This window comes from Protomyctophum bolini, assembly GCF_963924005.1.
Source record: "Protomyctophum bolini genome assembly, chromosome: 18".
NCBI lineage: Eukaryota > Metazoa > Chordata > Actinopteri > Myctophiformes > Myctophidae > Protomyctophum > Protomyctophum bolini.
This window is the reverse complement of record NC_137879.1, coordinates 27006998-27034215: the sequence shown is the minus strand read 5'-3', so window position 1 is coordinate 27034215 and position 27218 is coordinate 27006998. Positions and strand designations below refer to the sequence as shown.

The 27218-nt window shown below is 42.0% G+C and overlaps 2 protein-coding genes across 5 annotated transcripts in view; both read left to right on the top strand.

Annotated features, from left to right (window-relative positions):
* The first annotated feature begins 2587 nt into the window (after nucleotides 1–2587).
* LOC308333396 (fumarate hydratase, mitochondrial-like) lies at nucleotides 2588–10225 on the top strand. Its single transcript, XM_080789782.1, has 10 exons — nucleotides 2588–2724; nucleotides 3446–3577; nucleotides 3715–3825; nucleotides 3962–4138; nucleotides 4649–4831; nucleotides 5406–5571; nucleotides 5735–5938; nucleotides 7233–7360; nucleotides 9394–9547; nucleotides 9782–10225. The coding sequence occupies exons 1-10, from the start codon at nucleotides 2614–2616 to the stop codon at nucleotides 9922–9924; spliced, it is 1509 nt and encodes a 502-aa protein (XP_080645908.1). The 5' UTR covers nucleotides 2588–2613; the 3' UTR covers nucleotides 9925–10225.
* A 2540-nt stretch (nucleotides 10226–12765) lies between these two features.
* rgs7b (regulator of G protein signaling 7b) overlaps nucleotides 12766–27218 on the top strand; it is a 70896-nt gene continuing 56443 nt past the window's right edge. For all 4 annotated transcript variants that reach the window (XM_080789010.1, XM_080789008.1, XM_080789009.1 and 1 more), the window contains exons 1-2: nucleotides 12766–12943; nucleotides 14432–14537. In XM_080789010.1, coding sequence (XP_080645136.1) covers nucleotides 14463–14537 — 75 coding nt within the window. In that variant the 5' untranslated portion in view covers nucleotides 12766–12943; nucleotides 14432–14462. The remainder of the gene's footprint in view (nucleotides 12944–14431; nucleotides 14538–27218) is intronic.

Below are 27218 nucleotides of genomic sequence, written 5' to 3'. Positions count from 1 at the left end.
TTTTTCGAATAGGGTCTTTACTTTATTTACTTAGTAGGTTTATAGGGTTAAAACTTTAACTAATTTGACCCCTGGCGCCCCATCAATTAAGGAAGGACCACTTTGAGAACCATACATTGACTGTTTCGTATAAATGGCCTACCGGTATGCTATCAATGGTTTCAATTAGACCGTTACCTTAACCTTTGAATTCAACGGTTCGATCTCGTGCGTCCGTCTTCTATATAGAGGCATCACGCCCCCTAACTGACAACTTTCTAATGATTGTGATTTAGATAAATGGACAGAGAGTAAACAGGGGGATATGATTGAGGAACCTCGAAGACGCATCGCTCAACATCAAAGACAATCACTAAATGGCTAATATTTGAATTGGGACAATCATTGCAGGTCATTGATCCGACCCGCCCCCCTTGGCGTCAGACTCATGTCCAAAAGCATGTTGATGACTGGACAGAGGAGACGCTTGGTCACTGTTCTGGCGCCGGATATAGAGGCCTACTCACTCAGCATTCATCATGATCTAAAACAAACAAAAATAACATCTTGTTTTAAAATACCAAGTTCCTTTTTGGCTTGGCTGGGAATTAGGCCTGTTATCACCCTCCTTGACTATTCGTCCTATAAGCCATATATCTGCATTAGCCTGTGTGATCCAGACCGCTTTAGAAAAAGACGAACGTATAGCGAATCAATCAATCTGGAATCAGGCTGGATTCCAGGCTAATGGACCATTATAGCTATATAGGCTTACATTACAACATTTTTTATATTAATATGAGAACACGAAAACGGTCTGTTAGAGATTGGCTTGGCTCATGCTCATTGGACGACATAGTAGCAAATACTCTGGGGATTTATGCAACTCAGAGAAGAATAAACAAGACATTTGATTTTGAATTTGGATCAGAACAATCAAGTTGACTATATGAGTAGGCTACTGACAAAATACAAAACCCTCTTTCCTGTAAAATTACCGGGACATCATCATTTAAGGTAGGCCTATTAACAAAATAAAAATATATCAAAACAAAAATATGAATCAGATTGTGAACCATATAGTCATGCGGTAATCTGATCGGACGATCGGTAACAGGTAAGGTCGCCCCTTTTCCATCTGATTTACAATAGGGCAATAAATGGAAATAGTAACCAATATCTCTCAAATAATGCTTAAAAAACTGAGTGTGGAATTGTGGTCAGGGGAGGGGATCATAACTTATACTTAATGTTCAGTCCTTTGATGATTATTGCCTCTGTATAGGCCTTGGACAGATATCGGTTCACAATAGCGCATCAGTTTTGTAAAACCTGCCCTTTTAATTACTTCCTGCAGACGGCAAAAACCTTCCTGTCTGGAATACATGACAGAAAATGCATAGTAACTCAATGTACTCAATTTCCCTGTCCGCCTGTCTGACTCTGCCAGACCCAGTGCCAGTGAAATGGTCCCAAAGCACAGCAGTAAGCACAGCAGTAAAACTTGAAAGGTCCATTCCCCCTCTGCCAAGGTTGTTGAGTAGAGCTCCCCCTGCTGGGGAAGTTTGTGTCTGTCTGAAATAAGTCTTTACAAAGACTGGATATTTTATTTGTACCTTGCTTGCAGGCAATTATAATCATACGACTATAAAAAAAAAAGGCCACAAGGACTTAAACTATCTTTTTTTGTTCAGTAAGGCTGCTTTCTAACAGACATTAAAACTTAAAAATACCTTTTAATATACAGCAAAGCTCAAAGACCTCTTACTACACATGCTGCAATGATCCAGCATTTTATGCTGAAGAGGTCTGAGAGTGTGGAAATTGTAGCCTACCAAATTGATTTTTTACTGTTTACATATTAGAGAAACCGGTTTAACCAAGCCTCAGTTATGGGTTGTTTCCTTATTACTAGCTTGATAGGCTACTCTTTTCAAAAACGTATACCGGTAGTCCTCCTACATGATTTAATCAGGATCTGTCTCAGGACTTAATTACACTAGCTCTCATGGTGGTGGTGTGTGGCCACTAACCCAGGCCATAACCCACAGCAACACTTTAGAATAGGCTTCTAAGGCTTAGAATATATCATTCACAAACTGTTAGTCAAGTCAAAGAGTTGTAAATGACTTGTTAAATGTTTGATAACATTTATTTGTGCAGTCCATCCATCCATCATCTATCGATCGATCTGTCTGTCTTGACTCTTTACAAAACAAGAGTTCTTTATAATTTGCAAATAACAACAACACAGTGGTTAAGCCCAAATCAACAGTGTCAGTAACATAGGCATACATTCATCACTACAACATCACACTAGACCACAGATTTGTGTGATCAATGATCATTCAGAAGGAACAAGGAAGCTACACTAGATAAGTGTTTTCATGTGTACTGTAACTTCTCTGCTGAAAATAACTAGTAAATCTGACAGTGAAATTATTTCTAAACAGATTATTATTTGTTGCTAGTTCTGTTCAGAGCATATGAGTGCTTTTTCCATCAGCTGTCGATCGGTGCTGCTTTCAATTATCTCCCCCCACTGTTGCACTAATATGTTTCCGCCCCCTAAAACGGACATTTGGTTGGCTCACACATTGGTTCCGCCCTTTGGATCTGACAGCAGTGTCCGCCATGTATCGCTCTCTGCGCAACGTCCACAGATTAAATTGCAGAGTGCTGGCTCTGCAAAAGCACCTCGCCAACACGAAGCACAGCCCTGCACTCATAACAACCTCCAGAATGGTATGTTTGATGCTTTTTAAAACATGTTATAATGAGCTGTTAGCCCGTACGGTGTGACCTTCTTAGCTGTAGCTTAGCCAGTGTAAAATGAATGAATAATAGTCTCCTAGCAGGCTAGCAACCTAACTGTTATGTAAAGTGTGCTCTGCTCGTGCGTTGGGTCACCACTCACGCATATTCATGTTTGTAGTTAATTCACTCTAAAGTAAGCAACTGCAGTTGCAATAGGTTTCATATGTGCTCATTAGCTTGTCAACCAGCCAGTATCTCATTTGCTAACGTTAGCAACCAGAGGTCAAAGTCAGTTAACTTGGCTGTCAATACTGCTAGCTGTTGGATAATACTAGTCAGATAGTATTACTATTAGTTACGCCCCTGGTCAGTAGTACAACTCCATGTTTGATCAGCTTGAATCACCATTATTAATTTAGTCTACTACAGGCTGCTCCTAGATACAAACTACCCTGCAATGTTAGCATTGCTGTTTAGTTTAAAACCAATTTCCACCAAAATAACAATAATCCCCATGCTATTGCCTTGACCTCATGTAGTATATTCAGTCATTGATTGTGAACTTCAACAACTCCTAGTTGGGAAGACATCCCAGCAGCCAGAGCTCTGTTTATTTGCCCAGACTGATAAACCACTTCAATTCAGCTTGTGCATCGTTAGGTTATATTTGACTTACTTGTTTGTTTGTGTACCTTGTGTGCCTGTACAGGCCAGTTCAGAGTTCAGGATTGAACGGGACACGTTTGGGGAGCTCAAAGTGCCAGTTGACAAGTACTATGGTGCCCAAACAGTCAGATCGACCATGAACTTCAAGATAGGTGGTCCCTCTGAGAGGATGCCAGTAAGTCTCACACAAAGGCCTATTCATTGAATAAATTACTAACTGACTGACTGCCTGCCTGTACCCATCTACATTTAAATCATCATCTCTCTCTCTCTCTCTCTCTCTCTCTCTCTCTCTCTCTCTCTCTCTCTCAGATCCAGGTCATTAAGGCCTTTGGCGTCCTGAAGAGAGCTGCTGCTGAGGTCAACAAGGACTACGGCCTCGACCCCAAAATCGCTGACGCCATCATCCAGGCCGCTGACGAGGTCAAGTACCACACACACACACACACACACACACACACACACACACACACCTTTCCTTACCTGCTTTATCACAAGCAAGAGTGTACATACAGATGAGAGTAGGAACCAGTATTTGACATGTGAATTTTTATTTTAGGTAGCAGCTGGGAAGCTGGACGACCATTTTCCTCTGGTGGTGTGGCAGACTGGCTCCGGAACCCAGAGCAATATGAACGTCAACGAGGTCATCAGCAACAGGGCCATCGAGATCATGGGGGGAAAGCTTGGGAGCAAGGACCCTGTTCACCCCAACGATCACGTTAACAAGAGCCAGGTAATGCAGTGTCTGTCTTTATGATTCTGTTAGATTCATACTCTATGTATGTAGTTTGGCGTAGTAAGACGATCAGAGATCTGGTCACCTCTACATTCAATTTAGTGACTAAATATCAGCGACAACAGCCTCTAAAAATCTACTGCTTTGGAAAACAATTGCATAACTGTCCCAATATTAAGGGCTGCCCTTGAATTGATTCTGCAATGCAGTTAGTCATTAAATCTCAGAACTGTTTCCACCCAGTTATAGCCGCTATGTTGAATTTAGATCATGTCACCAGGCCTATTTGAGACTAGATTCATACAGTAAGTATAATACCAATTCTTCTGGGAGATGTGGGTGATGCTGTGATGGCATTGTAAATTCAGTTTAGTTTTTATTTAATTATGGCTTTCCAGAGATCCGGCATTTAAATTCAGTTTTGCCTTCATTTAATTCTGTCTTTCCCAAGATCTGGAGGCTATGGAACGCTAAACAAAGTTCTCATCGTTCTCATTTCCCTTCCAGAGCTCGAATGACACATTTCCCACTGCCATGCACATCGCTGCGGCCACCGAGGTGCACCACGTCTTGCTGCCAGGCCTGCAGTCTCTCCACGACGCGCTGGCAGCCAAAGCAGAGGAGTTCAAAGATATCATTAAAATCGGCCGCACACACACGCAGGATGCTGTGCCCCTCTCCCTCGGGCAGGTACAGTAATAAAGACATTTCCACAACATCCTGACTCAGGATGTGGTCGTTGAAAATAGGACATGCAAGTAGAGCTCTTCACAGGTTCAAAATGATGGAGCAGAGCTCAAATAAAGGACCCTTGAAATTTGGTCCAAGATCCGATTTGTTGCGACTTACGAGATTTTAAAAAAGGCGGATTCTGACCTTAATTTGACCCATGAGATTCATACCGAAATCCGATTTGTTGCAAGATATTACAGAACCTACCCCAACTGTTGGGCAATATATGAATGTGACAAACATAATGATTACAATTGCTACCAGTACATGCCAGTTAGAGGCAATGTCATAATTGAATCTAGCAGCCAAGTAGTTGTCTACAATAAGAGACATTTTTTTTAAACAATATATTTATTGCATTTTTCTTTTTTTGACAAACAGACAATACAACAAAACAATACACAATAAGAGACAATTAATTGAGTACTGAGGGGAGATTAGCTGCTGCGGGGATAAAAACATCAAACCTGTGGGTTTGTTTTTGGCACGCTGATGCATTCAAACTGTGTTTGTGTGCCTGTCTGGGTTGTAGGAGTTTGGCGGATATGTCCAACAGGTGAAGTACAGTATATTGAGGATAAAGTCAGCCATGCCAAGGGTGTACGAGCTGGCAGCGGGTGGCACTGCCGTTGGCACCGGACTCAACACCCGTATTGGCTTTGCGGAGAAAGTAGCTGATACCGTTGCATCTCTCACGGGTGAGCCAAGATACACACACACACACACACACACCAAGCAGATTCATTCTGGAGCATCACAGGAGCAGTCTCAACAAGAAGTACAAATATATAACATTGATGCAATAAAATATGATTTATATCACAACAAGAGTGTCCTGACTGAACTGTATGTTTTCGGTAGGTCTGCCATTCATTACAGCGCCCAACAAATTTGAGGCCCTGGCAGCTCACGACGCGCTGGTGGAGCTGAGTGGAGCCCTGAACACCGTGGCCGTGAGCATGATGAAAATTGCCAACGATATCCGCTTCCTGGGGTCAGGACCCCGCTCTGGTCTGGGAGAGCTCATACTGCCTGAGAATGAGCCTGGAAGCAGCATCATGCCAGGTCAGCGGGCGAAAGCCAGTGCCAGAGAATGTATAGGCTGTCACGCACCCATGTGATGTCGCATATCTGCAATCTCACAGTGCATTGCACGCAATGCATTGTGATGCTTGTAGATCTGCTATTTTCGGATTAAGTATAAATCAGGCTTAAAGGGACATTTCACTGCTGGAAGAAACGGCAGTCACTCAATGCTAATAGTATTTGTAGTAGACAGTAGCACAATTTGAAATTTGCACCCTATGGCCAGAGAAATAATAAAGTCTGTGTGTTTGACTGGATTGCTGAATTCCTACAATGCCCATAATGCTTTAGTGCACTTCCCCTCCTTGTGGAGAGGGGGGGGGGGGGCTGCATGGAGGTGTGACTTTGTAGTCCAGGAAGGAAGTGAGACCACATTTTCATGACAGATTTTTGGTCATGAACATCATGACTAAAATATCTAAAAAACCATATGACAGACACAAAAAGGGGTTGCAAAAGGGGTGAAGTGGCCGAAGCTTTTCCACATGGCCAAGTCAAATTGTTGATGAAATACAAACAGAGAAATTGCCACACTAAACCAAAATTACAACATAACTGTATTAATCAGCGGGTACCGCATGATATAGCCCGAAAAGATATGGAGTGCTGTACTATTGAAAATAAATGAGCTAAACGGTTCTCAAATAATTCAAGGCAGTAAGCAAAGTTTGGGTGTGTGTTACAAAATGTCAATAACATTTCTATTCAAGTCCTAATAACCAAAATGAATACATTTCAATGACGGAGAGCATCAATTATGAGGCACTGTCTATAACTAAGGGTAGTTTTGCACACAAAGTAAAGAGACCTGCACACATTACAACTCCCTGCCTATCCTTCTCTCTGGCTTAGTCTGTTTGTCTGTCCAGCTGAAAGCCATCGTCCATAGCAACAGCTTCAGGTTTCAACCTTTATTTTAATTTTAGGTCTGGCCTTTTCTTTCTTCACCCTTTGAACTTTCTGCATGCACACAAAAATGCACGCACACACTGAACAGTTTAACAACTTGAGCCGCATATACATCTTCGTACGATGGATAGTGGAAATAGCTGATCTACAAGCTGCTCACAATGCATCGTGAATGCACCACACTGTGAGCTGTAGAACATTTAAATTCCATTTCAATGTATGCATTTATTTTGTAAATCTTAGTTAATTGTTTTTTCTTTCTTTTCTTTTTTTCAAGTATGCAGGATTGAAAGTGGTTACACATTTACAACTGCAGTATGTGCATCTTTATAGCTACATTAACTCAATGTATGTTTATGTACAGGTAAGGTGAACCCCACCCAATGTGAGGCGATGACGATGGTAGCAGCTCAAGTAATGGGGAACCATGTGGCGGTCACTATTGGAGGAGCCAACGGACACTTTGAGCTCAACGTGTTTAAGCCCATGATTGTGAGTGTGTGCATTCTTAATGTGTTCAGGATGTGTGTATAGGTTTTAGAATACTGAATTATATTATTGGTATGTTTTCACCATGCTTTAGCTTAAATGTTGGGTATGGATGTATGCACACAAGACGTCTGTTGATCGCCACGTCAACCGGGGCAGCCAGCCATAGCTGAGTACTAGTTAGTGAGCCCGCCTGTCCTGTCCTGGGCAGCCAGAGGCCCTGGTTGTCCCAGGTTGGATTCCTGCGTGTTTGTTCATGTGTGTCCCTGAGCAAGACTCTTAATCCTTAATTTCTCCCCGAGCGCTATAGAATGGCTGCTCACTGCTGGTTATAGAATGGTAGATGTAGAGGGCAAATTTCATGTATGTGCATAATCTGCATACCTGTGTGTGTGTGTGTGTGTGTGTGTGTGTGTGTATACACACACACACACACACACACAGAGTACAGAGACAAAAACACACTGGGGACTAAATTAATAAAACGATATTTATTTGAAATGTTTTGAACGTGTAACGCACCTAAAGTCAGAGCGTGGTGGTCACATGACGACTAAATTAACAGCCACATTTTTTTATGATCTTACATTGGGTTTCAAACGTTGCCTACACATACAAGTGGGCAGTATACTTCTTTTTTTTTTTAAGATATTTTTTTCCGGCTTACGCCTTTTATTGTTTTTTTGAAGGGACAGACAGTAGGCTGACAGGAAACGGGAGAGAGATGGGGGCAGACATGCAGTAAAGGCAGTGTCGGGCTCAGGAGTCGAACCCGCGGCACACTGCGACTGGATTACCAGTCGGGTGCCCAGACGGTTACGCCACCGCCTGGGCCGGCAGTATACTTGTTGAAATGAAGTTCAGAGAGGTTGAGCAAAGCTTTCTTTGGCACTTCTTGGACTTCCAAGATTTTCAGCTTAGCCAAAATCACTGCAGATGACACCAATCATGTGTGATTGGTCAGAAAGTCAAGCAGCAGCGAGTATAAAACAATTTAGTCTACAGAGAACATCCTTAGGTCAGGTGAGCCGAAAAATATATTATTTTTAAGTATGTTGGAGGAAAAAATATACCTTATACTCCTAGGACGGTGTCACTGTACGCATGCAGAACACAGTACTGAATATTTCACACTGTGTGCTTCCTGTATCAATATTTTACTTTCCTCTCTGCATTGAATGAATAATGTGATTGTCTCATCGCTGCAGTGCTGTGAGCAATGTTTGTTGCGGGTAATCCTTGTGACTTGTCTCGATTCTTCTCTTGTTACTAAGGCTTTACAGCAGACTGTTTCATGTAACTTCAGATGCATTGTTAAAAGGCATTTCTGAGACTGGGGTGCTTTCGAGATTTTAAAACATTTCCCATAAAACGTTGGGAGTGTAGAGAAGATGGACATTATTTGAGTTATTTTATCATTGCTTTGTATTTACTAAAATTACGTGCCCACATTTCTTTGTACCACCACTAAGTCGCCCTGAGGTCGCGCTGAAACAACAGAGCTTCTCAATACGGCACAGTTGAGAAACAGGAATTAAACTATTAATCTGGTGTCAGTGAGGTGACGTCAGATGTAGAGTTGCTGGCCGGCTCTATATATGCTGATCTAGTACAGTATGTCACTTGTCAAACCATGTATGGCTATCCAGGGTTTGATCAGGTCAGTGTCGTGATCTTCATATATGGAGATCCAGGTGATGATAGTCAGCTCCACATATGGAGATGTGTTGTGGAGGTGTGACTCATGAGTCACAACATTCCCATAAATGGGCTTATTGATTATCTCCATATATGGGCATAATGGGATTGTAGGCGTGACATCACGGCTCGTGGCGTCACAAGTAATGGACTGGAAACCATATGGAGGCGTGGCCGACCGAACGACAGACGGGTTTTACAAGTTTTCATAGTAATCTTCTGCCTTCGGTCGCAATAACTCTGCTCAGTCCCATTGCTGTTGTATTAATAGGCTGCCTTTTAGGGCTCATATTTGCATATTCGTACTTCTCTTCTAACAGCGCCTTCTCTCTCTGCAGATTAAAAATGTTCTCAACTCGGCACAGTTGCTTGGTGACGCTTCCCTGTCCTTTACTAACAACTGTGTGGTTGGCATCGAGGCGAACACGGAGAGGATAAATGAACTCATGAATAACTCTCTTATGTTGGTCACAGCTCTCAACGAACACATTGGTAGGTACCAAAACTATTATTAACTGTCCCTATCAGACTGCACTTATGGACATGCAAACAAATTATCTAAATTACATGCTTACATACTGTTGGTATGCATAACTAAATAAATGTGCATTCCTTTTCACCACTAGAGGGCTGTCAGACACCACTGTTATTAGAATGAGTCTCTCAAAAGCAAGCTCTAAGTTTGTTCAAACTAATCAAATGTATTTCTCTCTCTGTCTGGTTCAGGTTATGACAAGGCGGCCGCCATTGCCAAGACGGCGCATAAGAAGGGCACCACGCTGAAGGCTATGGCTATAGAGCTGGGCTACGTGACAGAGGAGGAGTTTGATCGGTGGGTGAGACCCAGTGACATGCTGGGACCAAAGTAAAGGCCAACGAACCAAACTACTATAAACCAAGAACAACGTCTATGAAAGTTGGAGGAAATATATATACCGTATATATGTAAACAAACTTTGGGCCAAGTTTTTTGTTGAAACGCTTTCCTACTATGGGGGTATTCACTACCTGCATTGCCAGATGGGTGGAGTATTAGTTGGCACTGGGAGGACAGTTCACAGATGGTCCCACTGTGCCATCTCAAACAACACCACACATGAAGGTCTGAAAGGAAAAGTACATGTCTTATGTCTTTGTATAAAATAAACACACTACATTTTTGTTGAAAAACATGTCTGGTTTGTACTGATGAATTAACATTTCATTAAGTACACAACACATTAAACATGAACTCCCCATTAATTATTTTAATATTTGGGACCCAATTGCAACAATGTGCTTTGGCTCTCATTTATTACTTATGAGGACATGAATAGGACCTATACTGTGCAAAATGAAAGGTTAACTTCTATTGATTGTCAGACCCTGGGCCCTACCCTTAACCATTATCCTCACTCCTCCTAACTTAAACCAGACTAAAACCTAACAGTCCCAACAGTTTGGACATATATATTTGGTTTCCAGCCCAAAGACAATATCCCCTTGTAAACACCAGTTAAGATGATCCCACAAACATTTACATTGCCTGTTATTTTTTTCATTTTATTTAACTGAACTACTCATTATCATTGTCGATAATATTCAGATGTCATACAAAAAATGCCTAATAAAAACAGTATTAAAAATAAAATAAAAAGATGATCCCACAAATAGTCTAGACAAAAACAACCTGTGGCATTGTTAACCCATTTAGACCGGAAATCCCTATACATAAAACCTAATTATACCTTTCAATCCGGGAATCCCTTTTGGGGTTGTTGTACAGAATAGTACAACCCTAACTCAACATGTATATATTCTTTGTAATATTTATGTAGTATTTTTTTCTGAAAACGTAAATCAAACGTAAATTGTTTTTAGAATCGGCCTCAGGCACAAATGTTTCAGTTGGATATTACTGTACTGTTTATAACCTATAATAATAGCTCTTATATCCAAAACAATTAGTGAATGCTGCTGGCTGTGAGGTCCACTACTGTAGTATATGCAGCTACTCGCAAACCTATTGTTGGTCTGCTTTGTTGGTGATTGCTATTCTATGGTCCCTTGCTTTCTAAGCAGAAACATAATTAACACATGCACAAGTGTGTTTATCTCATGCAGCAATTTATCTCACACGCCAGAGGGAGACTACTTAACTATATTATCATAGATGCACACAGTGGGGTGGGAATTGTCTTGATGTGGGATTTCCAGAACAAGAGCTCGGTGTAATCTTCAAGATGTTGTCGCTGTAGTTTGTTTGGCTCCACTCAACCAGCTGCGTGGGCAGCCAACCACTTTATTATCAGATACTAAAAATCACTGACTGTCATTGGTCATATATGGAATGTAGTCGCTTGTGAATCTTACAGTGGCTACAAGGCTACGAGTTGGATATTGGCCTTTTATTGTGGAAATATAGAAATGTAGATAACCCAATCCAGTGGTTTCCAAACGTTTTAGCTCGAGACCCATCTGTTTTCAAATTTATGGACTTTCTTAGATTTTTCTTTGATTTCTTCATGACATTTCTGAGAACATCATTGAATTTTGTTTTTAAGTCATGATTTTTTTTAGCAAACCTTTTTTCTTCTTTTTTGAAATGTTTTGAAATGATAATAATTAAAAACAAAATGTAGAGTCCCACAAATGAGTGGGTCAGAGGCCTGGCACCCAAATTCGGCACCCTCAATTTAAGTTTCATGCAGCCTACCTATTGTTATACTATATAAAAATGATGTGTGCCCCCTCGCCAATTTCAACTGCCCCTCGGTCATTTCATCCTGGAACCGAGCCTATGACCCTGCAGTGTTGGTAACTATAACCACCTATTCTATCATCTGCAGCTGAATCACATTAACGACTGATGGCATCAGATTCCTTTGGTTGGCACTGATTGTTAAAGTGGTAATAGTTATGCAATCTCACATTTATTGACCTGTTTCATTATTTCAAATACCCACACAGTATAGGCCTACATTCTTGAAATATACTGACATTGCAAAATGCAATGCCATAACATATTCTAGGTCCAACTTAATCTCCATGTATGGAAATGTAACAGTATAAGTACTAGAAGGCTGCCCTGTTTGTTTCTCAATGTTACATAAACATCCATCCAGATCCATTCGCTCCACCGTGCCGTTACCAAGGCGCTTTGGCTGCTGATGAGAATTAATTCCCCGCACGTGATTGGCCCCGAGGTCGGTCGGGCGCGCGCTCACGTTTGTGACCGAGATTGCCCGCGCACTACGAGCGAGGTGCATACACTCGCGCGCACTGCTTTTGCTTACTCGGCTACACATACTTTGGTGCCCACTTGAATTGTGTGACTCTAGAGGTCGCTCTTTGGAAGAAAAAAAACAACATACAACATTTTAAATCCACCCCGTGTTGTATGACTAGTGACCTGACTAGCAACCCAATGGAAGCAACAACACAACGCACGCCAGACACAGACAGCAACCCCAATATGCTCATGTGACATACAACCCCCCCCCCCCCCCCCCCTAACATTGTAAAACATTCGTGTCTCGGGAGTCGGGTCGACTTAGTTGAGAACGAGCATGTCGTCTTCGGAGTGGAGTCACAATATTCGATATGTGGGTGTAACACACTCGTCTTTGTAGTCACAATATTCGACAGGTCGGCGTGGTCACAATATTCGATAGGTGGGTGTAACACGCTCCTCCGTTTCACTCCAGAGGATGCGAGAGCCAGGCACACACTCAGTTTGTGTGTTGAGTAGATTTTATCACATCTGACACACATTCAGTTTTCTCTCCAATGAGCAAACAACCCATTCCTTCGACCGGCAGCTGACAAAGTAAAGAAGAGTCTCATTAAGATATCTTGGGATATCTTTAATCGGGGCTTCGCTGTTTGGGCGGAGGGACATCGGATAAGGTAAGAATAAACATGCAAATGAAACGCGTGCAGTGATTGATTGACGACGTAAACAAAATGTTTAACGTTATGAAGTGGTGAAATAATAATGCCACGAAATATAAAAACTGAATTGGTAACCAGCGTGGTCGGAGGAGCTATCCACGGTTCTGAATGTTACCACAACAATGTACACACTGTTGCCCTTCTACAGAGACGACAGCAGCTAAAGCTACCTGGAATGGACTGTAGGCTATGGACAGATAGGCTGTGTGACAAATGACAATAAGGGTGGTCGGCTTGGGGTTGACATTTACAGGTTGGTTGTGGTCTGGTAGTAGCCATATGACATGCAGTGATGCAGGGACGTAATGTTCCACCTTTAGAGGTTATCGATTGTTTTTGGACACTCGTTTAATGTGTATCGGTAACAGACGGAGACTCGTGTTGTTCTGAGTATTTCTTACTTTCGTGTGGTTTTGGTTTTTCTTTTACCCAAATATCCCGGTTTCTGTCTTCTGACCGCGTCATCCTGTTGTCAAGTCACTGTTTCTTGTTCAAATTTCTGGGAAACCAAAATCTGGTTCAACCACAAAGCATTTCATGCACTCCCTTAATCAACCTTAACCATCATCATACTTGAGAGAGTTTGTTTTGTTGCCCTAATGCCCTTTTTGATGAATTGAGTAGGCCTACATGAGGACACCAATGGAAACAAGCCCGAAAGGCTTTCTTGGTTTCATTCCTTTAGCAAACCTTGTATTTTACTGTAGGCCTACTTCCCTGTCCATGCTAACTGTAAAGTATTCAATCAATCAATTAACCAATCAATCAATCAAAAGACAGTTAAAAAGTGAATAGCTGTCCTCACTATTTAGTACTTCCTCTCCAATCATTATCTAACTAACTAACTAACTCCCAGCTGTGCCACATGACATGACTGAAAGCAATTATGTGCGTGTGTGTCTGTGATTGTTAGTGCGTGCGTGTGCATGCCTACATATCTACGATGTGAGCATTTTTCAATGTTAGTGGGTGTCCAGCATAGTGGAGGAGCTTAGGGATATTCTTTGCACAGATGTAGCCCAGGGCATTCTCTAATGATTTAGCTAGGGTGCCCAAGCCGGCGACCTTCGGGGTCGCCACAGCGGCCAAATTCATTGGCCACCATTAACAACCTATATAAGGCACATTTTTCTTAATTTCATTATGCTTTAAGTAGCATGTGGTGTGTCAAACTAGGGGGTTTTCATGGTTCTGAATCCATTCCAAGCATTAGTTTTTACTCCTTGGGCTAAAAACAGCCTTACTCACCAAACGTCAAAACCATGATCCATAAGATGTGAACTGGCATAAATAGTAGTAACAGTATTGATGATCACTCTTATTCTGTGTGCGCGTGCGTATACTTACAGTAGTTGCACACAAGTGTTGCCTGTCGTAAATAGCAGATGTACAAGCTCAGAACCACCAAAGGTAGTAGTAGTAATGTCTCTCCCTCTGTTGTAGGAGTGTGGTTGTCTGGTCCTAACGGTAGATCATGGCCCAGACCATCAGCAGCGGCAGCAGCAATGGGGTGGCAGATGAGTCACCTAACATGCTGGTCTACAGAAAGGTAAGCAACACTCAACTGTGTGTGTGTGTGTGTGTGTGTGTGTGTGTGTGTGTGTGTGTGTGTGTGTGTGTGTGTGTGTGTGTGTGTGTGTGTGCGCGCTTCCAAAGTCATCTGAATTAAAAACCAACACATGACAATACAAGGGGATTTGGGATGTTCTATTAGGATAACCATCACATTACCACTTACAAACATCCTATTTCATGTTTTGACCGGGGTCCCCCAGGGCTCTATACTTGGTCCCCTCCCTGTTGATCTACATTACAAGATCACAACAGTTTGCGTTGCAATGTGTTGTGAGATTGTAGAGCTGCTATTTTCACAGAATGTTCGCACCCAGAATAGGGATGATAGGGTTTATGTGGTTAAAGTCTCATCGTCATCATCCTTCGATTGTCGTCAAGATCCTAGATGCAAGCCATGTCAGCCATTGCTGCTCCCAGTTCTTGGAATGTCAGTCCTGTGTCCCTGGAGATTGTGTCAGGATATGTATGAGGCCTGGTTCCTCTGGACGACTGGGGGAGCTGCCATAGCAGGATATCTGATATTACCAGTAAAGATCACTCTACGACGTGCTACAGTTGTTGTTATTGGCGGCAGTTCACCATAGATCCGCTCTTTGGTTGGATGAGTTTTGTTTTTAACACACATGAGGAATCTTGTATATGTGCCATCAAGCCAGTCTTGTAATTCCTTCTTCATAGTCCATGTCTCAGCACCATATTATAGGATGCTTTCAACACAGGCTCTGAAGAAAAGAAAGATACCTTGGTGGGGGTTTAAACGCTGGACTGCCAGTTTGTTGCAGGTGTTCCAGGCTTGTCCCTTTTCTGGCAAGAAAGTCATTTCTGCTGTCAGCCACATATGAACCCAGATATTTAAAGTCCTCGACTTCCTTAATGTGTGATCCATCCATTGATGTGCTCTGCAGTTAGGGCGATGTCATTGGCATAGTCGAGGTCAGTCAGGTATTTCTCGCTCTGACGACCAGAAAGTCTCATCTCCTGCTTTTCCTCATTCATGAAGGCATAGTAGGTTTTATACTCAGTAGAATGGAAACTGCTACATATGACAAAGATACAGTATGTACATAGGCTACTGTACATACCTAGCCTATAAGCCTACAGGCCTATCTGTTGATGTACATGTGTAGAAAATGACTCATGATCATAGGAACAAGTTACCGTTGGAAAGGATAAAAATGCAGAGTTGCCAACAACGCAAATAAACCTCTTAAAATTCCTGAAGGTTATTCAGGACATGGATGGTTTTAAGTGACAAGCGGGAGTGATTAGGATTGATTATTTGCAACCCCCTCTCCCGACTTTAAATGCTATTGGGGAGGGTCAAGTAAGAGCAAAATGTCTGCCTGCTGTGTGAATATGGTCAATACAGCTCATGTAACTGAGTAGCTGGCTGTTAAGGTAGCGTGACAGCTAATGAGGCTGCAGTTAATGCAATAGAGCGAGATAACTTGAGCCAGTGAATGGGAACACCGAAGGATGTAGTGGAGTTCTGGATGGAGGTAGGGCTTCAAAGAGCACTTATACCCTACAACTTATACCCTACCGATTTAATTTTCAGGAGTTTTTTCTTTTTCCCTTTTTTTTTACAGGAAAGTGTAGAGGGCAGAGAGAGAGGGGGAACATGTACGATTCAAATCAATATCACAGATGCTATTTAATTGCATAGAGGGGGTCCAAAATGTAGAGGCTATACAACAAGATTTTCTATTGCTTTGGGAAATATTTGGGTCATAAATCAAGTACAATGGTTCATTAAAAGACCATACAGAGGCAAAGGAGGAGAGGATGTCATGGTCATGTGTCACAGGTCCTGACCTGGATTCAGGATGTCACTATTATGTGGTCAGCATACCCTAGGGGTGTGTGTGTGTGTGTGTGTGTGTGTGTGTGTGTGTGTGTGTGTGTGTGTGTGTGTGTGTGTGTGTGTGTGTGTGTGTGTGTGTGTGTGTGTGTGTGTGTGTGTGTGTGTGTGTGTGTGTGTGTGTGTGTGTGTGTGTGTGTGTGTGTGTGTGTGTGTGTGTGTGTGTGTGTGTGTGTATGTATGGTTTGAGGAGGGTATACACCCGTACAACTGTGGCTTGGTCGGGTTGTAGGAACGATGTAGCTTGTAAACAAATCTCTTTGCTAGTTGTTTTTACTGGGGGACAACTTGGACAAGCGACAAGAACTGGATGAAGGAAAAAAAGGGGTTAGATTGCCATTGCCAAGGTGGAGTATAGAGCGCAGCAGTCCCGCCCCCTTTCAGAAAAGCGAGTGGCCCAGGAAATGAAACCCCAATGCATTTTTCCATCGGCACTTCGAATATAATTTATTTAAAGACGGTTACGCCGCGGACAAAGCCAATTCGGATCATGACAAATCATGACAATGAACACAATGTTTTGGGACGATCAAATCATTAGAAAGAAGAAAATAAAGGCAGGAGACAACACTATTTGTTTTGTTTTTCGTCTTATAAATTATTTGATCGTCCCAAAACATTCATTCACGTTCATTGTCATGATTTGTCATGATCCGAATTGGCTTTGTCCGCGGCGTAACCGTCTTTAAATAAATTATATTCGAAGTGCCGATGAAAGAATGCATTGGGGTTTCATTTCCTGGGCCACTCGCTTTTCTGAGAGGGGGCGGGACTGCTGCGCTCTATTGTGGAGGTCGAGATTCCAGGGCCCCTGCCTAGGTCTCATCAGCCCTCTGAATCTTTCAGGGACCCAACTCCCCTCCTTACGGCACCCCTGTGTACAGCATATAAATAAACAACTTTATTTTTTAACTAGTCTGGAAGATTCCACTCATTAGCCGCGATGGGAAAAGATTGTCGAAGTGAGAAAGCAAGAAAAAGAGTGAAGAGAAGAGGTGCTAAAAGGGAAGTGTGTGTCACATGCGTGAGTGACGTAGGCAATGGCATGCAGAGAATGTGTTGCAGGTTAATAGGTCTCACAGGAGTCTTTTATGTCCTTGTGAGAGAGGAGAGATAGCCTGACTTGACTATCCCTCTGCTAGATCTCAACCTCAGCCTAATTAAAAGATCTGACACACACACACACACACACACACACACACACACACACACACACACACCACTACCATCTTGATGACAAAGCAGTAGTAACAGAATGCAATAACAATAATAATAGCAATATAATAGGTGTGTGTGTGACTGTGTGTGTGTGTGTGTGTGTGTGTGTGTGTGTGTGTGTGTGTGTGTGTGTGTGTGTGTGTGTGTGTGTGTGTGTGTGTGTGTGTGTGTGTGTGTGTGTGTGTGTGTGTGTGTGCGTGCGTGTGCATGCATGCGTCTGTGAGGGGGATATTTGTCTTCCTCTCGGGATCTATTGATTAGCATTACTAACTTAACACGTATATTGACAAGTAGTAGAATAGTGGAAAAAAAAGAATAGCAACAAAAGCATGCTTGAGAACAGAAAAATGGAAGACGGGGAGAGAGAGCCTCTTTCAGCCTAGAACATTTTTTTAAGGTGCTCAACAAAGCTCTGTCTATTCGTTCTGCTGCTGCTCACCCACTAAATGTAGAATACGAACTCCTTCCATCTGGCCTTCACTTGCGTGCCACTAAAAACTGGTACAAATATTCTGCTGCTGCGAGAAGGTCATGGAGATAATCAGGCCTTATGAGCACCTTATTGGTTCTGTCTTCTGTGCCTATGTAATGTACATGCACTTTCTATGTCAATATGCACTTTATTGCATAGCACTTTAACACCTTGAGATGTAGTGGAGTGGTGATAAGGATGGAGATGGCTGACGTCATAGACTGGTCTCCCAAGTATTCTGATAACAGGCTCTGGTACTGGCTGCGAATAATGTCCGTTGCACCAGGAATGACAAATACGGGTAATGCTTTAGCAGTACAAAAGACCAAGAGCAACAAATAGAGGGAGAATGTTGCCGGTACCGTGACCTATACACAAGACTCATAATTGGGAGCAGAAGCAACAGCCATGCAGCATAAAACGACTGAGCAAAATCGTGTTTTTAAACAACTACAGGAATGATGTGAGCCCTCTCTCTCACCCCCCCCCCTGTCCCCATCTGCCCTCTATTCATCAGCTGTTCTACTATTCCATTAGATTCCTCACTCTCTGGCTCTCAGCCAAGCTCTCTCCTCTCCTTCTCCTTATATTCACTTCTCTCCTTTTGTCTCGGCTCTCCTCTTTACGAAAAACCAAAAAGCCCTTCAAAGTGTGGACCACAGAAGATCCACACTTTGAAGAAGTGCTTTTTGGTTTTTTTGGACACTGCGGGCCAGTGGCTTTGTAGATTCAGATACAGAATGACACCTGGCAGCCGATGTATTTGTTGTATTCAACAAATACAAAGTAGTTTATATATTATAAATGACGAAGCGTTGTAACCTAAATAAAGTTCTTCTGACTGCCTTCCTCCTTCATTGTACGTTTGTTCAGCACCTGTAAGAATATCTTTTTAGATGTGCGTTCGTAAGTTCCCACTTGGACTCTATTTCTATGGTATTCAAACCAGGCGGTTCCAACTGGCTAGTTACAAATGCGTGCATGTGCACGTGCATGCACAAAATCACATCAGTCACATATCATTGATTGATTGATTGAATACTTTATTAGCAGTACAGATACTCCTGGTCAAATATTATACTCCTCTACAAGTCAACGTAGCTAAGTTAAAAATGTTCTCAAGTTAAAAAGTAACTGCTTTTAAATACGTTCACGCACGCACGCACTCACTCACTCACTCACTCACTCACTCACTCACGCACACAATGTCAAATATGTACACTTGCATTTACAGTAGCGGAAATATATAGGCTATATAACACACACACACACACACACACACACACACACACACACACACACACAGGTGTAATGACCTATATGTGACACAGGTCATTATCGTGCTCTTGCAGGGTTAACTGCTTGATCTCTGCGAAGGCGCCGATAATCAATAAGCCAAAGGCCTGGAATAATACATCACACATGACTGTCTGTGGCAGCTTCCTCCCATTTATTTATCTCCGTCAATACATGAATAATTGAATGGTTCGAAAAAGAGCTAATAGTGAAACCAATCGAACGGCTGATGTCACAGGGCTGGTTGTGTGCGTTAATCAACGGCAACATTTCTGTGAACTTCATATCTCTTTTGATTGCCAGTGCAGATTCACACGTACCAAACACCAATCAAGCAATGTTTGGTAGTTTTTTTGGGCCACCACAATGCTTTTCCAATGGGAGTCACATGGTTTGAACAAACATTTTTTGTTTGATTGCTGATGGTGTTCTGCCCTCCCCCCTCATCAAACAAAAATGTTTGGTCAAACCATGTGAATCCCATTGGAAAAGCATTGTTGTGGCCCAAAAAAATCAAAACGACCAAACATTTGCTTTATTGGTGTTTGGTACGTGTGAATGAGGCCTCTCACAGAAACGTGATCTGGGGAAATGCTAATCCTCGGCTGGAGCTATTGTTCCCTTTCTTTTCTTGTCAGTCAACCCTGTATTAAAATTGGCTAGTGGGAGGCGGACCACCGCCTTGCCATGACTCAGACTGTATAAAATATGTCTTAAGTTGTTAATCAGACTAACCTGTTTATTTGATTATAATAAATCAATTAAATTGTTGTATTGTTGATTTGTTTAAATAAATTAATACAGATCTATACTTGTGTGTGTGTGTGTGTGTGTGTGTGTGTGTATACGCATAGGCCTACTCTTCTTGATTATTGAATTAATCGAGATAATCGATATTTGTAGCCTTTGTCAATTTCTAACTAATGCTTGCTGCGAATGCTGCCATTGGTAATCACATTAATGAATGGGACAGCGGGACTGATGGGAAATGGTGGTTATTTGTGTCATGAAGATAGCTCTCATCAGCCTCTGTAGCAAAGATGACATTGGATTCATTTTTAGCAAATCGGTCACAGAGGCCGTCTGTGTTGTTCTTCCCTATCTGCATTCATCTCTCCATCTTACCTTTGCGTCTACGACCCCTCATTCTCCCTAATGATTCCTACTTGGCTCTTGGCTGATTATCATTGATTAGAATTCAAGCATGCACACACACAACCAAAATGTATTCTGTGCTGATTGCTGAATCCTTTTCTCCCAAAGAGAGTGTAGTGTCTGTCAGACATTGTCAATATCCTCTTCTCTAATTGGGTGGCATATCTTCAAGTCAAACAGCTCAAAGTAATGACCAGGCGGTGGTATTAGCCTCCTGTAATGTGTCGTAGTGATTAATCCCATATACAGTACACTGTTTTAGATTTAGCAAACCTGCCAACAGACTGCTAAACTGACACTTAATCTACCCCAACAAGGCTCTGTCAAATTGTTTTTTTTATCCTCCAATCATCATGATACAGGCTATTCTATTCTACAATGATGATGATGATGATGATAATAATGATGAAAACACTTAGCAAAATCATCTTCTTTTCCTTTCGGGCTTTTTCCTTCAGGGGTCACCACAGCGTATCATCTGCCTCCATCTCACCCTGTCCTCTGCCTCCTCTTCTCTCACACCAACTCCTTTCACTACATCCATACATCTTCTCTTTGGTCTTCCTCTAGGCCTCCTGCCTGGCAGTTCCAAACTCAACACCTTCTACCGATATGCTCACTATCCCTCCTCTGTCCGTGTCCAAACCATCTCAGTCTGGCCTCTCTGGCTTTATCTCTAAAACATCTGACATGCACTGTTCTTCTGATTTACTCGTTCCTGATCCTATCCAACCGTGTTACTCCCAGAGAGAACCTCTCTCTGCTACCTCCAACTCTCCTTCCTGTCTTTTCCTCAGTGCGACTGTCTCTAAAGCATACAACATAGCTGGTCTCACCACCGTCTTGTACACCTTCCCTTTCATTCTCGCTGATACTTACTAAGTGATATCACTTGGCAAAATGCAAGCACACAATTCCAGATGAAGCCGGTTGATTTGACTCGATATGACTGATGTCAAAACTGTGGGAGTACTATAGCGGGAAAAACTTGAATTTATCTATAATAATAAAGTGGCCCAAGTACTGTGTTGCCCTAGGGGGGCAATTACACTAATAAGTAGCATTGGGAACAAGCCATGTGGCCCATACAGGTCAGCAGTCTATACTGTATCTCTTGTTTCTGTAGCAAGTACATGTCACTAGTATGTTCCTTGTATCCCTTGTTTCATGCTTATAGATACATTTATGCATCCTACACTTTACATCCTTAAGAGCCTCAAAGTATTTTTGGGTCAGTGTGAAAGACTTTTCTGTTGCTTCTGGATTGCTGCCTGTGTTACTGACAGATGGACAGGAAGAGGAATGGTTGGACAAGAGTCAGGAGACTGACAGGCAGACGGGAAGAATCAAACAGGCAAACTAAATTCCCCCGAAGAAAGTATTTCTGTTGTTTGATAGAATAGCCTGTTGATCGTGTGTGTGTGTGTGTGTGTGTGTGTGTGTGTGTGTGTGTGTGTGTGTGAGAGAGCGAGCGTTGTGTAAAGGAATATGAATGACCCTGGGGGCCACTAAAATGAGACAGCTTGCTGAGTCACATTCATACAGCATTGTATTCTGGGCTTTCTGCGGACCAGGGTACATATACAATGTACTTATGACGTTGCATTCAAATCTGGTTCACTGCTATTGTCAAGACATTGCTCCTTTCTTTCGCTTTTATTTCCATCTCCCTCTCCCGCACTTTGGGACCAAAAGCTGTAGGAACAGACTACAAATGATTAGATTACAGTAATCAGATTACAAACTATAGGAAATAAACAAACGGTGATAGATTCGGCTATTAGAACATACATATTTACAATATGCTTTGATGTGGATTTACCCTGGGAAACCTTGAGAACATCCCAAAATAAACGGGTTGAATAATGCTTGATTTGGCAGACGTAGTAGTAGTATTTAGAAGTTATTTGGAAGATATTCCATGGGCTACTGTACGTTACAGTATTACGAGAGTAAACAGATTAAGATTAAGAATAGTAAAGCTGTAACTTTACTTCACCCCAGATTTGAACCTGGTGCTGGTCCTGGTACCACTGACCATTGTTACAAATGCTGTGAGTTTACAAATGGTTCCATTTGCACACTCTCAGAGTTACACACCTGTAAGGAGGGATTTGGAACCCCTCAAGGAACCATGAGGGTACCTGGACTTTGAGACCCACTGGTGTAGCAGAGCGCTTCCAGTGAGCCAACATTCACTAGCCTGGATACAGCCCAAAGATCCCGCCCACTCTCTGAGTTGACTGCATCTCTTGAAGCTTCAATAAAGCTACAGTCTGATAATCAGGCTAAACATTCACAATATCAGCACCTTGACTCGATTTGACCAGAATGGAACAGAGCCTTAATTAGTATAATTGGTAAGACCTGTGAAGGAAGTAAAAAAGATGGCCCAAATGCCCAAATTATTTCCAATCTATGGCTGCTGTCAGTGTCCATATAGCCTATTGTGTTGGTTTGGAACGCCCAGCCAAGTCGGAGCCAGCACCTAGGTGAAATCAAACCCTTCTATCCATTGTGTTGGGCAACCAGGAACGTCACGTCTTCCTAATGAAAGGCCTCCTCACCGCCAGGTTAAAAAGAAGCGCCTAGTGACTCCAATGTGTATTGGGGAAGACATGATTAAGTTTGTGTACTCCCTCCCCAGTAGGACCCTCAAAACAAAACAGTAAGACATGTACGCAATCGACGTATGTAGCTGTTTGCCTGTTGTACGAGTGCTACGTAGCACTTGACCTAGCATTGATGAACATGCAGTCTTATGCAAAGTGTAAAACGTAATTTAGATAGCATGTTATTTAGACGGATGCCAGTTGACCTTGCATCCTATATTTTCTATAGTTTCAATGTACAGATTATTTATTTTGTGATTTAATACTGTTTAGACTGATGCTGTATAGGTTCTTGGTTTACCTATTATCCTATAAGATTACTGACTATACATTGATTTCATGTACAGTATGTGTTTAACTTGCATACTGTAAGTCGCTCTGGATATATTGGAGAGCTTACGCTAAATGCCTAAATTGACAATTTACATGTAAAATGTACACAGTCTAAAACTGTTTAATGTGTCACAACCAGACAGGGTTAAATCTTCTTCTGCGTAAGCCGCTTAAAAATGGACAATGTGGCTGTGTCACTCGTGAATGGTGTGCTTAACCACATGCAATCTTTTCATGAATGGTTTAACAGGCAGACACTATTAGTCGTGAGACAGAAAATGGGTTAAACGTGTGGTTTAATATCCTGTTCCGTGCACGATGGAGCCAGGCCAATATAGCACACTATGCCCAAAGCAATATTGTGGCGATAGCATAGTATCTCTGGTCATTCGACACACGCATCCAGGCAGGCAGGCAGACACACACACACACACACACACACACACACACATGCGCACAGGCTCACATTGGAGTGATTGCGCACATACACACACACACACACACACACTTTGCATGAACTGTAGGAGAAAACATCTATTTATAGGTCTCTTGAGAGAGGGATATGTACAGTGTGTGTGCGTGTGCACTGAATGCATTATGATTTAATGCATGCCAATCTCTCGTGAACCACCAGTCCTATTACCTGGAGAGAATGGCAATGAGGGCGGGTAAAGATGGAAAGTAGAGAGACCGTCAGGGAAAGAAAGACCAAGTAACGCAGACACAGAGAGACAGAGAAAGAGAGAGAAAAATGGGAGACAGGCAGACGGCTACAAAGAGACGCTGACATACTGACATTAAGAAAGCACATGTATGTAATGCAAAAAAGCTGCAAGACGTGCATGAAATATCCATGTGCCCGTACTCTGTGGGGAACACAACACACCAGATGGTGGGTTTATATGCTGCTCATGAGTGCATGACAGAAGCAAGAGTGCTGAAACCAAAACATATCCCCAGTAGTCGAAAGATACAGAATCAAGATTCAAGAGGATGAAGGGAGGTTTATTTGTGACTCACACACATCGCACAGGCATAAGCAACCATCCAGGACCCTGGTGAATCATGACCATAAAACCTTTGATTCTGTGAAACGATAATATTTGTATATTTAATTATATGGTATACTGTCTACTAGAGATGTCCCGATATTGTATCGGTATCGGAAAAGTCGGCCCTTATTTGTCATATCGGGTCATATTGGTATCGGCGAATATGCCAGTCTAACCACTGATCCGACACAGGGGTTGACACTATGGCAGGTAAAAACAATGTTGGGGCATGTGAAGTTTGCTTTCGAGTTTCCAAAACTGCAAGTGCACATTAGAGTGAGGAGTCTGCTATAAACACATCACGAGATATATATATAACTAGAAAGCTAGAAACACAACACAAGATCACAACACTAGTATCGGTATTCGGTATCGGCTAACACAGAAATTGTGGTATCAAACAAACAAAAGTGTATCAGGATCGGATCGGGACATCCCTACTCTCTACATTTAACACTTTGTTTAGCATTTTTCATTAAAAAAATAACAGAATCAAAGATGTTATGGTCATGAATCACATAAGCCCTATACATTGTTGTATGAGGAATAGCGAATAGCCAATCTGCAAGCTTATCAACACAAACACACTCGCATCTTCACACATAAGTCAGCTTGGTATATGCTCACAACACTCACAACACGTTGCTCACAGTCACAACATGTCGCATGCGATGCGCTGTGAGCTAATGACATGCCAAAAATAGGGATGACTACTGACAGGTTGAATAGTGGTTAAAATAGGGATGACTACTGACAGGTTGAATAGTGGTTAAAATAGGGATGACTACTGACAGGTTGAATAGTGGTTAAAATAGGGATGACTACTGACAGGTTGAATAGTGGTTAAAATAGGGATGACTACTGACAGGTTGAATAGTGGTTAAAATAGGGATGACTACTGACAGGTTGAATAGTGGTTAAAATAGGGATGACTAGTACTGACAGGTTGAATAGTGGTTCAAAGGCAACACCTCAGGATCAAAACAGAAATGAGGAGCGCAAAGACCACGATGTAGTACACGATGGAAAGGAATGTCTGGCATGGATTTAATTGGATTGAAGGGCCATGTTCATTTAATTCATAAAGCCTCTTTATTTTACTCTTTTTTTATAGAGGATATCAAGTATTGGTCATAGCCATTTTACTTAAGATAAGATATGTTTAAACCTTTATTGATCCCCTTTTAAAAAACGGTGTCGTATACCAACTAAACAAGTGTGACAGGTACAGGTAAGAGTAGAGATAAGAATAAAGATCAAATAAATAGCTGTAGCTAATTCTGCTATCTTTGGAAAATGTTTGAACTTTTTTCAACATGGAAATGATTATGACGATAATCATGCAAACATTATTGCGATTATCTCAAATAATTTTGATTATGTAATAATTGTGACAGGCCTATAGAATCAAGCAATAAACAGTGGAGATTATTTTGCCAGTGTGCACGTCTGCCAGTGTCAGCAGTAGTCACTGAGCCAGTAATCCCAGAGAACAGAACGGAATGGAACAGACAGTGCAGGCTTGGTTGTTGTGGAGCCTCTAGCTACTGGCATCATCCACACAAATGTTGGCCTGTATGCAAACTGAAGGGTCTAGTAGTGAGTCACAGGTGCTGCGGCAACAGTCTCTCCAACTAAGATCTTCATGGCATGTGACATCAGAGCAACTGGCCTGTGGCCATTGAGAGTCCTTCTCGGACACCATGCTGTGGCATAGGGATTTTGTGAAGAATAATCTTAGTCTAGCGATTAAGATATTGATTGATTGATTGATCGTTTATAGGATATCTTGAACAGAGTAACAGTGTAGGGAGGAGGGAGTTGAATAAAAGAAAGGGAAGGCGTGAGTATGATTTGGTTTGTTGTATAGAGCCTATGAGTTTTGTTCACATTGGTCATGTGACAAATGAGGTAGAGAATATATCATTATATCCCTCAACAGTAGGTGGATGGAAAAGATAACGCCATCAACTTACACTTACTGTAAGTGTAAGAATTTAATAGGTGTGACAAAGTATTCCAACACGTCACTGTGTTGCCCATCGTGGTGTTGGCTCCACTTGAACGCCTGAGAGTTCTGAGTGAAGCCAGCCTAGCTGTTTCATAACACATTCATCATGTGGGAGTTTACTGTGGTAAAATAATTCTCCTGAGCTCTGTATTCACACACTGCACGCATGCTCACGTGCACGAGCCCAAACGCACCTACTCGCAGTATGTTGGTGAGAGCTGAACCACCTTCCTATCCAACTTCACAGCACAGTCGATCAGGGTCCACTCGAAAATCCCCAAAGTGTTTGTAGCCATTCGGTGGCCTTGTTAAGTGGTCTTATTGATGGTCACTAATAAACAATGATTTATTACTACTCGCTGGAATTTGATGGGAACTTTCATTCACCCTCAGACCATGAACCCTACACATTTTTGTGACCTTGCATCCTTTATACTACAGTATATCTAACGTTAGTCTAACTAACACCAGCCTTAGACCAACGTTTCCAATTGCACACAACTTAGTCCAGTTATAATGTCACTTGACCTCCAACTAATTGCAAAAAAAACAAACTCAACTGATTTTGTGTCCTAAATATGTCCTGAATGAGAGGAAAAAAGTTGCCTGGAATTGCATGTGGGGAAATTAGTTTACATTCAAAAT

Excerpts from the sequence above, each read along its gene's own strand:
- LOC308333396 (XM_080789782.1), top strand. The coding sequence starts at position 2,614 with ATGTATCGCTCTCTGCGCAACGTCCACAGATTAAATTGCAGAGTGCTG. Across the intron at positions 3,826-3,961 it reads TCATCCAGGCCGCTGACGAG|GTAGCAGCTGGGAAGCTGGA; the intron begins GTCAAGTACCAC and ends TTTTTATTTTAG. Across the intron at positions 9,548-9,781 it reads AGCTCTCAACGAACACATTG|GTTATGACAAGGCGGCCGCC; the intron begins GTAGGTACCAAA and ends TGTCTGGTTCAG.